General features: G+C 41.2%; 1 protein-coding gene and 1 long non-coding RNA gene across 4 annotated transcripts in view; one reads left to right on the forward strand and one right to left on the reverse strand.

The window, feature by feature from the left end:
* Positions 1 to 11,695: 11,695 nt before the first annotated feature.
* On the reverse strand, positions 11,696 to 15,763 carry LOC129398619 (uncharacterized). Its single transcript, XR_008626401.2, has 2 exons — positions 15,630 to 15,763; positions 11,696 to 14,803 (listed from the first exon to the last, which is right to left on the reverse strand). It is a non-coding gene; the product is annotated as an uncharacterized LOC129398619 (long non-coding RNA).
* NKAIN3 (sodium/potassium transporting ATPase interacting 3) overlaps positions 14,800 to 16,574 on the forward strand; it is a 739,500-nt gene continuing 737,725 nt past the window's right edge. For all 3 annotated transcript variants that reach the window (XM_008956737.5, XM_008956739.5, XM_057303023.2), the window contains exon 1: positions 14,800 to 15,951. In XM_008956737.5, the coding sequence (XP_008954985.3) occupies positions 15,898 to 15,951 (54 nt within the window). In that variant the 5' untranslated portion in view covers positions 14,800 to 15,897. The remainder of the gene's footprint in view (positions 15,952 to 16,574) is intronic.

Raw genomic sequence — 16,574 nt, forward strand, 5'->3', positions numbered from 1 at the left:
GGAACAGGATATCTACAAAGACTTTATCAGCCATCTTCCCAGACACATGGCAGGGTGTTGAATCCCAGCATTTCCCGAGTGGTACTGGAATATGAGCTCAGCCACAGTGGGGTTTTGGGGAAGCAAAGGGGCCCTGGGTATGAGTACTGCTGTTCCCTTCCAACCTCGACGTGGGCAACAATGATGACTGAGCCTATGCAGGATGTATGTTGTTGTAGTTTTTTCTTTCAGCTTTGAATTCATCATTTCATCACAGTATTAAAATGGGCAGGATAACCAAATCTTGTATGATCACTTATGTCTATCTTGCTAATCATTAACTACATCATTTAAAGGTAACATAATTATGTTCTGCATGTAGTGTGTAGTAATAAGAGCTATACTGTTGACTGTGAATGGCATAATTACTATTTCATATGTCTGCAAGGTTGTTTGGGTTTTTTCCCTACATGGCTGACATGTAAAATGTTATTATTGGCCATTTTTTTTCCCAAGGTGCTCTAGTGATTTTTTTCATTCCTCTTTTAGCCCCACTAATATCACCACATTATACTTCTCCAGTGGCATGTGTTCTCTGTTTATAATGACAAGTGACGATTTGCAATAGGAAAAAAAGTACCTGGTTCTTTGAAAGCTGTTCCTATGTGCTATGGTATAACAAATGACAAAGGAATTTGACTTTTGCTATTTCTTCAGTGGAGTAGAGAAGGTGTGGGGAACAGAAATATGTTTAACTCTATAAATACGATGGCTTATTTCCTTTTATCATATCAAAGAAAGGGGAAATAGTCATAAGAACCCTGAGAAATTTGTCACATCCATGAATCACATTCAGTAGGAATTTTAGAATTTTTATTTCTTTTTTTTTAACTAGTTGACATTAACATTCATTTCAACTACAGCGTTATAAACCCAAAGGACAGGCATATTATACAGAAATCCACCAGGGCTCCTCTCAAGTTGGTCACAGCTACAGTCCTGGCTTATTCTTTGTGCCTGCCAAGCTCCTTGCACAGTCTCTGACACATATAGGAAATGTAATAAATGTTTGTTAATGCACAGTGGTGGGAAGGGAAGATTTATGGTGAGCCAAAATGAGAATCACTGAAGATGCCAATCCAAAAAGCTGCGCATGTGGTCAAAAAAACAAATGCTTCCAAAAACTTTTACCGTTTGTCCCTGTCCAAGGAGGTCTCATGCTCACACCCATTGCCTGAAGCATTTGGGGTGCCCACTAAGATAAGTCATCAGCGTGTCACCTCTTCACACTCTGGCTGACCCTATGCTGACACAAGTGATTCAGAAGATTTTTGTCTGCTGTTATCTTTTGTATAGACACCACAGAATTTTTTATAGTTTCATCAATATTTTTAACAAATCATATTTTCAATTTTTTCTTTAATAGACAGACATAAATATGATCTAGTTTTAAATTCATATGCCCATATCTCATGTTAGAAAACAGCACTCTTTATCGAAATTGAGGCAGTTTATGTAAAATGACTAAGTTGCTAAGTATTTGTAAGCAAACTGAGAAGCTTTTTTTTTTTAAAGAACAGTGCAGAAAAAATCAGAGTCTCCCTATCATAACCAATATAAAATCTGCTATTAATCTGTGTAGATTGAATTTACTCTGCAGAAAACAGGAGTATATTTTCCGGGCTTAACTTATCACAGGAATTCAGGCAATGTTTTCTCTCATTAGTATTGTGTCTGTCATAGGATAATAATAAAGGTAAATAGAACAAATATTGTATAGCACATAACAAGCATTTTATTCATAAACATCATTAGGTACTCAAAAACAGGAAATTCAGATGGTTTAATCCTTATATCAGAAAGCACAGGATTAATACTAACTTTGATCATGAATGACAAAGCAAAGCTCTGGGTTCTTCAAGTAAGATCCTAACTACAAGTTTGACCTTAGTGTTAATGTCTTTATCTTTTAATGCCTGGTGCAGAAGCATGGCTAATGATGACCAGCAGCTCCAGCAGAATATATTTATTCCTAAAAATTTTGGTTAAAGAGGTTCTGGGTTTTTCTCCCTTATGCAAAGTTACCAGATTGTTCTCAGCCCTGGTGGCCTTTTGGATGACCCAGGGATAAAAGTTTCACCAGAGAGGGCCTGGTTGAATTTTGACTTCCCTACAGGAAGTTAGAGATCACATTTTCTTTGCACCTTGTTTGGGACCCAAGGCCCTTCACAAGGTGGCTTCAGGACACTTACTCACATATAACTACCACCATTTGCTAATATAAAACACCAAAAGCTAGTGTAAATCTGGCTTCCTGTTTTTCTATGCTCCTTTCTGTAGTGGAAATGATGTGGTCTGAAGGGAAGGACTATGGGCTTTGGAAAGAAACATATCTGAGCTTGAGGTGCCTTTTCTGCTGGTCATGAGAGTGGGCCCCCTGAATTATAGCTGTGATCATCTTCAGATCCTATTCCTTCTTAAAGCTGTTGCTGTTCCTTTTTAATCTCTCTTTAGCACTTGGCACCGCAGACCATGCCTTTCTTGGCTGGTCTCTTCTCCTACTTATCTGAGCATTATTTTCCAGTATTATCCAATGCAGTTTTACTAAAAATAATACAATGACAAAAGAAGGCCCCACATTTATTGAGACTCTACAATAAACCAAGCACTGTAGAAGGAGGTTGGTATACATGACATAAAACCTTGCCCCTGCCCTTAGTTAGCTTACTGTCTGCAGGAGAAACAAGATTATTTAAAAATAATCGCAAATCTCATAATATGTAAGGAATAGTTGTAGTAGTACTAGTTAGCAGTAAAGACAATTAGAAAACAAGATTTTTTTTATTTCAATAGGTTATTGGGGAACAGGTGGTGTTTGTTTACATGAATAAGTTCTTTAGTGGTGATTTCTGAGATTTTGGTGCACCCATCACCTGAGCAGTGTACACTTTACCCAATATGTAGTCTTTATCCCTCACCCCCTCATCCATTCCCCCGAGTCCCCAAAGTCCATTGTATTATTCTTATGCCTTTGTGTCCTCATAGCTTAGCTCCTATTTGTGAGTGAGAACATATGATGTTTGGTTTTCAATTCCCGAGTTACTTCACTTAGAAAAATTATCTCCAATTCTGTCCAGGTTCCTGCAAATGCCATTATTTCACTCCTTTTTATGGCTGAGTAGTTTTCTGTGGTATATATGTATATATAATATATACATATATGTATATAATATATACATATACATATATATAATATACACATATACATATATGTATATATAATATACACATATACGTATATGTATATATAATATACACATATATTATATATAATATACACATATATAATATACACATATGTTATATATAATATACACATATATTATATATAATATAATATATATATGTATGTGTATATATAATATATACGTATATCTATATATAATATAATATATACATATATATACATGCATATATCACACAGAAAACTAGATTATTAAAGTTCTTAAATGCCTGCATGAGTAGCTTCAGCTTTATTCTGCAGGTCACTTCTATTTAAACTTTTAAAAATTCATCATTGTAAGTAAAAAAAAAATTGAGGCTGCACCAGTGAACACACACACACACACACAAAATATATATGTAGTCAATGATTACTATTCTCAGAACACGTATTACCAAATTCACCTATTAGCTAAAATTTATTTGTAACCTTCAAATCAATACTCACAACATATTACAGTCATTCATTGTCATGTGCAAAGCAGGAAAAAAATTGAGGCAGATATTCTTAGCTGAAGTCAAACAAGGTGATGTTCTGCCTTTTTAAAAAATTTATTATTTGGTTTATACAGTAGATTATTATTGAATTTATTATTTATATTTCCACAAAAAAACCCCAGGTGCAGGAGAATTTTTCATTTCACAGGAGGAAATAACAAGTAGTATATTAGACCATTAAAAGACTAGAGGGAGAGGAAATTCTTCCCAACCTTTTTTTATATATATATACTTTAAGTTCTGAGATATGTGTGCAGAAACTGCAGGTTTGTAACATAGGTATACACGTCCCATGGTGGTTTGCTGCACCCATAAACCCATCATCTACATTAGGTATTTCTCCTAATGCTATCTATCCCCTAGCCCCCACACCCTGACAGGCCCTGGTATGTAATGTTCCCCTCCCTGTGTCCATGTGTTCTCATTGTTCAACTCCCACTTATGAGTGAGAACATGCGGTGTTTGGTTTTCTGTTCCTGTGTTAGTTTGCTGAGAAGGATGGTTTCCAGCTTCATCCATGTCCCTGCAAAAAACATGAACTCATCCTTTTTTATGGCTGATAATATTCCACAGTGTATATGTGCCACATTTTCTTTATTGAGTCTATCATTGAAGGGCATTTGGGTTGGTTCCAAGTCTTTGCTATTGTGAACAGTGCTGCAATAAACACATGTGTGCATGTGTCTTCAAAGTAGAATGACTTATAATCCTTTGGGTATATACCCAGTAATGGCATTGCTAGGTCAAATGGTATTTCCGATTCTAGATCCTTGAGGAATCACCACACTGTCTTTCACAATGGTTGAACTAATTTACTCTACCAACAACTGTGTAAAAGCATTCCTATTTTTCTGCATCCTCAACAGCATCTGTTGTTTCCTGACTTTTTAATGATTACTATTCTGACATGAGATGATACCTCATTGTGCTTTTGCATTTCTCTAATGACTAGCGATGATGAGCTTTTTTTCATGTTTGTTGGCCACATAAATGTCTTCTTTTGAGAAGTGTCTGTTCATATCTTTCGCCCACTTTTTGATGAGGTTGTTTGGATTTTTCCTGTAAATTTGTTTAAGTTCTTTGTAGATTCTGGGTATTAGCCCTTTGTCAGATAGATAGATTGCAAAAATTTTCTCCCATTCTCTAGGCTGTTTGTTCACTCTGATGATACTTTCTTTTGCTGTGCAGAAGCTCTTTAGTTTAATTAGATCCTATTTGTCAATTTTGGCTTCTGTTGCCATTGGCTTTTATGTTATAGTCATGAAGTCTTTGCCCATGCCTATGTCCTGAATGGTATTGCCTAGGTTTTCTTCTAGGGTTTTTATGGTTTTAGGTCTTACATTTAAGTCTTTAATCCATCTTTAGTTAATTTTTGTATAAGGTGTAAGGGAGGGGTCCAGTTTCAGTTTTCTGCATATGGCTAGCCAGTTTTCCCAACACCATTTATTAAATAGGGAATCCTTTCCCCATTGCTTGTTTTGTCAGGTTTGTCAAAGATCAGATGGTTGTAGATGTGTGGTGTTATTTCTGAGCCCTCTGTTCTGTTCCATTGGTATATATACGTATATATATATATATATATACGTATATATATGTGTATATATATACACGTATATATGTGTATATATATACACGTATATATATGTATATATACACGTATATATGTGTATATATACACGTATATATATGTGTATATATACACGTATATATGTATATATATACACGTATATATGTATATATATATACACGTATATATGTATATATATACACGTATATATGTATATATATATACACGTATATATATGTATATATATACACACGTATATATGTATATATATATACATATACATGTATATATATGTGTATATATATATACACGTATATATATATACACGTATATATATGTGTGTATATATATACACGTATATATATACACGTATATATATGTGTGTGTATATATATATATATATACACTACTCCAAACAGAAAAACCATTTATTAAATAGGGAATCCTATTTATGCCATATATATACACACACACACATATATATACACACACACACATATATATATATACACACAGATCTGTTTTCATACCAGTGCCATGCTGTTTTGATTACTGTAGCCTTGTAGTATAGATTGAAGTGAGGTAGCGTGATGCCTCCAGCTTTGTTCTTTTTGCTTAGGATTGTCTTGGCTATACAGGCTCTTTTTTCATTCCATATGAAATTTAAAGTAGTTTTTTCTAATTCTGTGAAGAAAGTCAATGGGAGATTGATGAGGATGGCAATAAATCTATAAATTACTTTGGGGAGTATAGCCATTTTCATGATATTGATTCTTCCTATCCATGATCACGGAATGTTTTTCCATTTGTTTATGTCCTCTCTTATTTCGTTGAGCAGTGGTTTGTAGTTCTCCTTGAAGAGGTCCTTCACATCCTTCGTAAGTTGTATTCCTAGGCATTTTATTCTCTTTGTAGCAATTGTGAATGAAAGTTCACTCATGATTTGGCTCTCTGTTTATTATTTGTGGAGAAGAATGCTTGTGATTTTTGCACACTCATTTTGTATCCTGAGACTTTGCAAAAGTTGCTTATCAGCTTAAGGAAACTTTGGGATGAGACAACGGGGTTTTCTAAATATATGGTCATGTCATCTGCAAATCGAGACAATTGACTTCCTCTCTTCCTATTTGAATACCCTTTTTTTTGCTTTCTCTTGCCTGACAAACCTTGCCAGAACTTCCAATACTATGTTCAATAGTAGTGGTGGGAGAAGGTATCCTTGTCTTGTGCCAGTTTTCAAAGGGAATTCTTCCAGCTTTTGCCAGTTGAGTATGATATTGGCTGCGGGTTTGTCATAAACAGCTCTTATTATTTTGAGAAAGGTTCCATCAATACCTAGTTTAGCAAGAGTTTTTAGTATGAAAGGGTGTTGAATTTTATCGTAGGCCTTTTCTGCATCTATTGAGATAATCATGTGGTATTTGTCATTGGTACTGTTTATGTGATGGATTATGCCTTTTGATTTGCATGTTGAACCAGACTTGCATCCTAGGAATGAAGCCAACTTGAACATGGTGATCAAGCTTTTTAATGTGATGCTGGATTCGGTTTGTCAGTATTTTATTGAGGATTTTCACATCGATGTTCATCAGGGATACTGGCCTAAAATTTTCTTTTTTTGCTGTTTCTCTGCCAGGTTTTGGTATCAGGATGATGCTGGTCTCATAAAATTAGTTAGGGAGTAGTCCTTCTTTTTCTGTTGTTTGGAATAGTTTCAGAAGGAATGGTACCAGATCCTCTTTGTACCTGTGGTAGAACTGAGCTGTGAATCTGTCTGGTCCTGGGCTTTTTTTGTTGGTAGGCTATTAGTTACGGTCTCAATTTCAGAACTTATTATTGGTCTATTCAGGGATTTGACTTCTTCCTGTTTTAGTCTTGGGAGGATGTATGTGTCCAGGAATTTATCCATTTCTTCAAGATTTTCTAGTTTATTTGTGTAGGGGTGTTTATAGTATTCTCTGATGGTAGTTTGTATGTCTGTAGGATCAGTGGTGATATTACCTTTATTATTTTTTATTGTGTCTATTTGATTCATCTATCTTTTCTTCTTTATTAGGCTGGGTAGCAGTCTATTTTGTTAATCTTTTCAAAAAACCAGCACCTGGATTCACTGATTTTTTGAAGGGTTTTTCGTGTCTCTGGCTGCCCTTAACATTTTTGCTTTCATTTCATCCTTGGTAAATCTGAAGATTATGTGTCTTGGGGTTGCTCTTCTCCAGGAGTATCTTTGTGGTGTACTCTGTATTTCCTGAATTTGAATGTTGGCCTGTCTTGCTAGGTTGGGAAAGTTCTCCTGGATAATATCCTGAGGAATGTTTTCCCACTTGGTTCCATTCTCCTGTCACTTTCAGGTACACCAATCAGATGTACATTTGGTCTTTTCATATAGTCCCATATTTCTTGGAGGCTTTGTTGGTTCCTTTTCATTCTTTTTTCTCTAATCTTGCCTTCTTGATTTAGTTCCTTAAGATGATCTTCAATCTCTGATATCCTTTCTTCCACTTGAACTATTCAGCTATTGATTCTTGTGTAAGATTCACGAAGTTCTCAGGCTGTGTTTTTCAGCTCCATCAGGTCATTTATGTTCTTCTCTAAACTGGTTATTCTAGTTAGCAATTCCTCTAACATTTTATCAAAGTTTTTTGCTTCCTTGCATTGGGTTAAAACATGCTCTTTTAGCTTGGAGGAGTTTGTTATTATCAACCTTCTGAAGCCTACTTCTGTAAATTCGTCTAACTCATTCTTTGTCCAGTTTTATTCCCTTGCTGGCAAGGAGTTTTCATCCTTTGGAGGAGAAGAGGGGTTCCTGTTTTTGTAATTTTCAGCCTTTTGTGCTGTTTTTTCTTTATCTTCAAGGAGGTATCTACCTTTGATCTTTGATGTTGGTGAAATTTGGATGGGGTTTCTGTGTGTATGTCATTTTTGTTGATGTTGATGCTATTCCTTTCCGTTTGTTGGTTTTCCTTTTAAAAGTCAGGCCCGTCTGCTGCAGGTCTGCTGTAATTTGCTGGAGGTCCACTCCAGACCCTGTTTGCCTGGGTATCACCAGCAGAGGCTGCAGAACAGCAAAGATTGCTGCCTGTTCCTTCCTCTGGAAGCTCTGTCCCAGAGGGGCACCTGCCAGATGCCAGCTGGAGCTCTCCTATATGAAGTGTTTGTTGAACCCTGCTGGGAGGTGTCTCCCAGTCAGGAGGCATGGGGGTCAGGGACCCACTTAAGAAGGCAGTCTTTCCCTTAGCAGAGCTTGAACGCTGTGCTGGGAAATCCACCGCTCTTTTCAGAGCTGGCGGGCAGGAGCGTTTAAGTCTGCTGAAGCTGTGCCCACAGCCGTCCCTTCCCCCAGGTGCTGTGTCCCAGGGAGTTTTATCTATAAGCCCCTGACTGGGGCTGCTGCCTTTCTTTCAGAGATGCCCTGGCTAGAAATGAGGAATCTAGAGAGGCAGTCTGGCTACAGCAGCTTTGAGGAGCTGAGTTGGGCTCCATCCAGTTCGAACTTCCCTGGGGCTTTGTTTACACTGTGAGGGAAAAACCATCTATTCAAGTCTCAGTAATGGTGGACGCCCCTCCCCTCACCAAACTCCAGAGTCCCAGGTGGACTTCAGACTGCTGTGATGGCAGTGAGAATTTGAAGCCAGTGGTTTCTTAGCTTGCTGGGCTCCACGGGGGTGGGATCCGCTGAGCTGGACCTCTTGGCTCCCTGGCTTCAGCCCCCTTTTCTGGAGAGCAAATGGTTCTGTCTTGCTGGCATTCCACGCACCACTGGGTTATGAAAAAAAACTCCTGCAGCTAGCTCTATGTCTGCCCAGAGGGCCACTCAGTTTTGTGCTTGAAACCCTGGGTCCTGGTGGCATAGGCACCTGAGGGAATCTCCTGGTCTGCTGGTTGTGAAGACCATCAGAAAGGCGTAGTATCTGGGCCAGAGTGCACTGCTCCTCAGGGCACAGTCCCTCATGGCTTCCCTTGGCTAGGGGAGGAAGTTCCCTGACCCCTTGAGCTTCTCAGGTGAGGCAATGCCCCACCCTGCTTCGGATGGCCTTCCATGAGCTGCACCTACGTCTAATCAGTCCCAATGAGATGAGTCGGGTACCTCAGTTGGAAATGCAGAAATCTGTGTTGATCTCGCTGGGAGCTGCAGACCGGAGCTGTCCCTATTAAGTTATCTTGTCAGCCACCCCTCTCATCACAGTACTTTTAACAACTGACTACTTACTCACTTTTCCTTGCTACCAATTTCATTTTCTAATTTTCTCCTTTGAGAACACAGAGGGAAACTATCTGGTTTTACCAAATAGTTTAATGGTTGTTTAAAAATCCTCTCAATTTCTTGAATAAAAATGTACAGGAAAAAGTAGAGTCATGTTCATATTGAGATGTAAGCTTGTCTTAGTGATTAAAAAATACAAATTGTATATTTATATATCTTGGTGTAAGTATTTGGTGATTTTATATGAATATTAATATATCATGAACAACTAAGAAAAATCTATCATTCATGTTTCTGAAAAATAGTTCATTCCATATTAGCCTGAGTTAATGTATTTTGTGTTAGGTTTTACGTTTCTGATGGGCAATCTGTTCAGTACTTCATATGCTTGCTGTATATGCATCACACATTTGTATAAGATTATTTCTTATTTTTAACTAGAAATAATCCTAGATGTACAGAAAAGTTGCAAAAGTAATACACAGAGATCCCATTACCTTTCACTCACCTTTCTTAGTGGAAACCTTTTACGGAAACATAATGCAATAACATAGAGTTGATTCTTGAGCCACACAGGTGTGAGAAAATCTACTCCAAAAGTTCATTATATTAATAGTCTTTCTGCATATGTTATAGCAGTGCCTCCTTCGTTTGAAAACGGGAGGTAATGGGGGCAGTATTCTCTGTACTTTGGAGCGCTTAATGTAATCTAATAAATACACACATGCATGCTCACAAAAAACGTTCAGGGTGGCATCAGGATTTGCAGAGGCTGTATTTGTGTTTTCTTTTCATTTCAATCATGTTACCCTCGCTCTTACTTTGTTACTGTCAATTGTTGGGGCTCTAGCCTATGAGGACTTGTCTGATCTGAGCTCCTGAAATCTTGAAAGCAGAGAGTAGCTGAGTTTTTAATGGTTGTAATGAATTGTTTGAATCTCTGATATGAGGACTGTGACACATGGCTCCCAAGATACACAGTATGCATGTTCGTTGCAGAGAAATCCCCAGTGGTTGCCAATACTCCGCAATAAATTAAGCAGTGAGGAATTCTTGAACTTGCCAGTGTTGGTTGGGCTGCTCACTGCATGACATTAAAAAAACACTAAATGGGCCAGGTGCGGTGGCTTATGCCTGTAATCCCTGCACTTTGGGAGGCTAAGGCGGGTGGATCACTGCAGGTCAGGAGTTCGAGATCAGCCTGGCCAACATGGTGAAACCCCGTCTCTACTAAAAATACAAAAATTAGGTGGGAGTGGTGGTGGGTGCCTGTAATCCCAGCTACTCAGGAGACTGAGGCAGGAGAATTGCTTGGACCTGGGAGGCGGAGGTTGGAGTGAGCTGAGATCGCACCATTGCACTCCAGCCTGGGCAAAAAGAGTGAAACTCTGTCAAAAAAAAAAAAAAAAGTAAAAAAAGAAAAACACTAAATGTATATCATTGCAATACTAATTATCATAACCAGATCAGTGTTTTTAGGCCATTGATGGAGTTAATGTTAATTGAGGCTTATTATTAACCAAAACAGAAATGGAAAAAAGGTGCTTGGCTATATCTTTCCAATTGCAGAACTAATTATAAGTAACATTTATTCAATCAAAATATACCAAAGAACTTTTCTTATCCTTTCTCCTTCGGTTTCTCCCACTCCACAAGCTTTCCAGTGACCTTAGAAACACCCCCACACCATATGTCCATCTCTAATTTCTTTCTTATCTCCCGAAAAACAGCCATCTCCGGGGCATTTTTAAATGTTTATATGTAAAGTGCTTAAAATATCAAGAAATATCTATCTTTTTAGAAAGTAAGAAAATATAAAAAATATAACTTATCATGTTTCCCTCGTGCATGCCCCCAACATTCATACATTCAATGCTATGCATAATAAGTGAACCAATTCTAGCAGGAAGGATGGTCTCAACAGCCACGCAATGGCACACTTATGTTCTGCAGCCCTTCGCAGGCATGCTTCAAACTAGCCATACATGTGTGTCCACATTTTGCTCCAGTGTAAACCTTATCTTCGCTCCACTTGAGCTGGCATACTGCTTTGAAATGTCTGTCAGATAATCATGAAGTGAAGCCAGTTGTAGGAGAAGGTGTAGAGAATTATAATTTGCTTGCTCCATGAAGGCCCCAAGGAGGTGCTCACAATTAAGCAGGCATCAGAGGAAACACAAATATTTACTAATACATTGAAGAACTTTTCACAATGGAGGTAGAATGCTTAATCAGGCAATAAACTATTCAACTCAATGAAAATGCAGAACTGGGAGGTTTACACAAACAAACAAAAAACAGTGCAATAATTAAGGAGTAATTTTAATTCAAAACAATCTTAATTTAAGGAGAAACTTAAAGCTGGTGTCCCATATCCAGTATTTGAAACTGAACCCCCAAAAGTTGGGAATCTGGAAATCTGCACTTCTAGATCTGGCCTCTGGATGTGCTGTCTCCCCCAAGTTATCTGTTAGTTTGGACAACTACAACTCACTCCTCCTTTAAGGGAGATAGGACTAAAGTTTCTCAAAAGGAATTTCACCAAGAAATAAAAACATAGAAGAGATAGACATGAGACAAAAACAAAACAAAACAAACAGACTCAAATGGCATTAAGGAGTGTGTGTGTATACATATGTTTAATACTCACTACATACTATATATGTGCACATATACATATATGTTCAACATGATGTGTGAAGTATTATGCTAAAAATGTACACATATTGTTCTTCATGCAACAAATATTGAATTTAACTACTGTTATAAGCACTGGGGAAACAGCTTTGTATTTGAGTTGGGGAGACAGGAAATCATACAGTAAGCAAACAATCAGTTTGAAGAAAAATAGAGTGACTGGAGTATTATTTTAGAAAGCCTGTTAAGTAAAGGCCTCCATGGGATGTGACATGAGGCTGAGACCTGCATAAGCCAAGGCTGTAAACTCCACAGAGACAGGCAAAGGGCAAATGCTAAGGCTTAGCCCTCTGGGGCAAGTCATTTTTATCACACCCACTTTACGTATGGGGAAAACAGGGCTCACAGGGGAGCAAAATGGCTTCTCTGAGATTCTATGGCCAAGAAGCAGCATGAACAGCCATATAGCTGATGGGCTGTTCTACTTAGATTATTTCCTCTCCAGTTGGTTTTACCCAACTCCTGTCCAGGCCGCATCCTTTCCATTGCTCTGTCATTTTTTAGTCTCATTTCCTCTCCCCAAGAGACTGGTAATCCCTCTTTTAAACCTTCTCTAACTCTCACAGGAAGAAAACTTAATGACAGCAGTCGGCACTAACCTCTTTCAGAGGGAGTGCTACTTTATGCCTGCATCTGCTCTCCCTTCCCACCTGTAAGTCCTTGAGGGGAAGAGAGGGAGTGGTATCATTTACCTTTGCAGAGCACGCAACTAGCACAGCCCTTTGCATAGAAGCAATTAAGAAGTGAACTTGTAAGAAGTATTTGAGGGAAGGATGGAGAAAAGAAGGAAAAAAAGGAAGGGAGAAAGATTTTTAGTTCTGGATGTAATACAATTTAGAAAATGAGAATAAGAGATTGCAGAGAGAAATGAAGGTAGCTTCACACAATTTCTAGACTTCTTATTAGCATTGTGTTATCTTTGTTTCTTATTTAAATGCATTTAGTACAAATGCATTTTTCAACGTCTTAAATTACACAAGGAAGAAACTCCAATTTGAGGCTATCAGTAAAGGCAGCAATGGGAAAGGGAGAGGTACAAGGGACCCTCCTGGTCTCCTAAAATCATACCACATGGGTGGTACTAACTCTGAATGTTAGATCAATGTACATTATTACACCTGCTTATGAGGGAACAGTTAGCTTCCCTGTGGGTAACTGCTATTTGTGTCCCAAGTTTCAGAGGCAGCACAGGGAATATGTAAATCCAGGAGCTCTAGAGTCAAATTCCCTGGCTTTGCATTCCTCTTCCTGGTTTAGCAGCCAGGGGAGCCCCTCCTCCTGTTTCCCTATCTTTTCAATGATGATGCTCACAGCACCCACCCCAATGAGGTTGCAGTGATGATTAAATGAGTGAACACACATAAAGTACTTAGATGGGTGTATGGCACCTGGCAAGGACCCAGTGCAGGTTAGCTGCTAATATGGTACTTCCTAAATAAATAAAATCATGACAAAGTATACTGGGGTAAACATGTGTAATTTGGAGAGAAGGAAGTGTCAGTATTTTTATTACCATCATTCATCACAGTCTCTGGAGATGAAAAGGTTACAACAATTTCTGGAAGTTATAGATAGAAGACTTGTTCATGTCCTCTCACTTTTCAGCTGCTTCCTACAGCTTTTAGAGGGGTCAATGGCCTGAGATGTTCTGCAATGTCCTTTTCTACATGCTAAACTACTTATTTGTCAGTGTTCATTTTTTTCTATTGTTTTCATCCATCAAGAATGATGACGAGTATGTGGATTGTGCATAAAGGCAGCGTGCTCACATGATCCTTGATCACTGATGTCTTCAAGCTTGAATTAAAAAAGGAGGAGGAGTTCTGACTGGACTTCTCCCGTCTCCATGATAATATCAGAGGTGGAATGTAAACAATGAATGTTCTTGACCCTTTTAATAACCCAAATCCTGAGGTTATTCCTGTGTCCCTACTAGAATTTCAAAGATGTGCAGACTTCCTTGGGAATGATAACTGTCTTAAATTATAAACATAGATCCTGAAGAAACGTTTCAGAAAGGATAAAAATAAAAACAGGACTGCTTTTAACGCCTGAACTAACGGCTTGAGCAGTTTCCATGTCTGGAGTGGAAGTATTAAAAACGCAAAGATGTCTTGCCTTTTCTTACCAACCTACCGCCAAGAACCCAGGAGGGCAGCAGTGGGCTAGAAAGAGGGTTTCTGTGCCAAATTCTGAAAACAGCCTTTTCTGAGATAATTGGCCTGCAGGCTTGTTCCCTGTTCTGGTGTGCTTTTGAGCTCCTTGCGCAGTTCCACCAGGTACAACAAATGCGCCCATAAAATCTGTCTTTGAGCCCTGATGAAATTTCATCCTCTGCAGAACGCCTCCTCTCTGTTTTATTAAGTGGGAGAGAGCAGGAGAGTTTCCACAGGATTCAGAGAGAGTTTGTCCGTATCTTAACTATCCGAGATCTTCTTTCCAAATCCTTCTCAATTTATTTCTGTGAAGATATATTTATACCTATTCCGGAAACCTTCTCCATTTCTAGAAAAAGCTACGCATCTTCTTCTTCCTCGACTTCTCTTTTCTCCCTCCCGGTGAGGATTTCAAAGGGTCTGTGAGAAAAGAACCTTAAGCCAGGTCTCCCCGCGGCGTCCTGGCTAGTCCCGGCGCCCTGGGCGGGTGCATCGCTCCGCCGCAGCGCCCCTTGCCACCCAACTCTGTCCAACTTTCCCTTTCAGACTCCAGCAGGGGCGCCCTCCAGGCAACCGGCTGTGGCCGGCAGAAGCAAGCTCGGATGGGAGACCCCCGAGCTGCGTGCCCAGCGCCGGCTGAACAGACTTGCCCGCGCAGCGCCCGCGGGCCCCCTCGCATCCGGGCAGGTTCCGGAGCTGGGCCTTGCGCTCCCCGGCGCCCGCCCACCCTGGGTGTCTCGCGTCCCGGCCCTTCCTCCCCCGAACCCAAGCTAACCCAACTCCCATCCTCGCCACCTCTGGGGCAGCTCAACTAAGCCGTGTCCCCTCCCTTGCAAACGCGTCCGACCACCCTCCCAACCCCCAGCACAACCCTCAGCAAGAAAGCCCAGCTGGGTCTACCCAGTTACACCGGTCAACGAGGGTCTCCATCGCCGCCGGCCGCCCTAATTCACGCTCATTCATATTCATTCTCTTTTCTCTCTGCCCCTCTTCCTTTCTCCCCAAAGACTCCTAACTAGACAGGCCGATCCTCCCCAGCGGCACTCCCTTTCATTCTTCCCTTCCCACCACACACACACACACACACACACACACACACCCGGACCCAGACAGCCCACTCCACTTTCCAGACGCCCACCTCCTACATACTCCCCTCCCCTAAACAGACATTCACCCACTCGCCATCTGTAGCCTCCTTCCAACCCCCCGCCCCGCCCGCCTGGCTCCCCCTCCCCAAGAAACAGACCTGCACTGTGGGACGCAGAGACCCCCGCCAGACGCTCGGGTCGTGCGCGCCGCACTGACCTCGGCCCGCCCCGCCGGGAAATTAACAAAGGCGGGCGCGAGCCCCGAGCCCAGGAGGCGCCAGCCCCGAGCCCAGTAGCCGCGAGCGGCGGCCGCGGGGCCGAGGAGCCTGGGCCGGGCCGGGCGGGGACTACTCCGGAGTCAGGAGGCAGCAGCGGCGGAGGACGAGGATCTCTGGCAGTCAGCGCCGCTCGGACGCTGCCGGCACCATGGGCTGCTGCACCGGACGCTGCTCGCTCATCTGCCTCTGCGCGCTGCAGTTGGTGAGTGCCCCGAGGGCCCCTGCCCCAGGACAGGTCCCTGCTCCAGGACCGGCCTCTGCGACTCCCTCTGCGGTTCCGCAGCTCCAGGCAAGGGGCGAACGGGTGAACAGGGCGCTCCGCCCGGCTCCCACCCTCCCCATCGCCTGGCTGGGCTCGCACTGCTCTCCAGACGCGGGCACTCGCCGGGTCGCCCCTGCCCTGCAGGAGGGCGCGGTCTCACCCCCGGTCCCGTGCGCTGGGGTTCGCCGCGCTCCCGCCGGGCGTCGCCACGCGGTCCAGGGGCCAGGCGCCGGCGGAGTGAGCGATTTTCCCGCCCCTTGATCCGACACCTGGTTTAGCACCCTCCGCGTTCATGCTGAAGTTACACGGGGACTTGCGGGCTCTTTCTTCTTAGGATGATTTCCAGGAATGTTGCTTAATTACACTGTGTGGGAATGCCCAGGTTCTGAGGAGACAGAAGCTGCCTCAATTCTGTTAGTGAAGAGTGAGGTGGTTCTTAACCTTAAGCAGGTTGAAAAGTGATGGTTAAGGAATCTGGGACCTCCAGGAAGGAGATCAGGCTGTGTGCTTCAGCCCCTGCCCTTCCAGTTCCGCTTTGGATTTTGTTGAAATGTTGCATGTTC

This window comes from Pan paniscus, chromosome 7 (assembly GCF_029289425.2).
Source record: "Pan paniscus chromosome 7, NHGRI_mPanPan1-v2.0_pri, whole genome shotgun sequence".
NCBI classification, from domain to species: domain Eukaryota; kingdom Metazoa; phylum Chordata; class Mammalia; order Primates; family Hominidae; genus Pan; species Pan paniscus.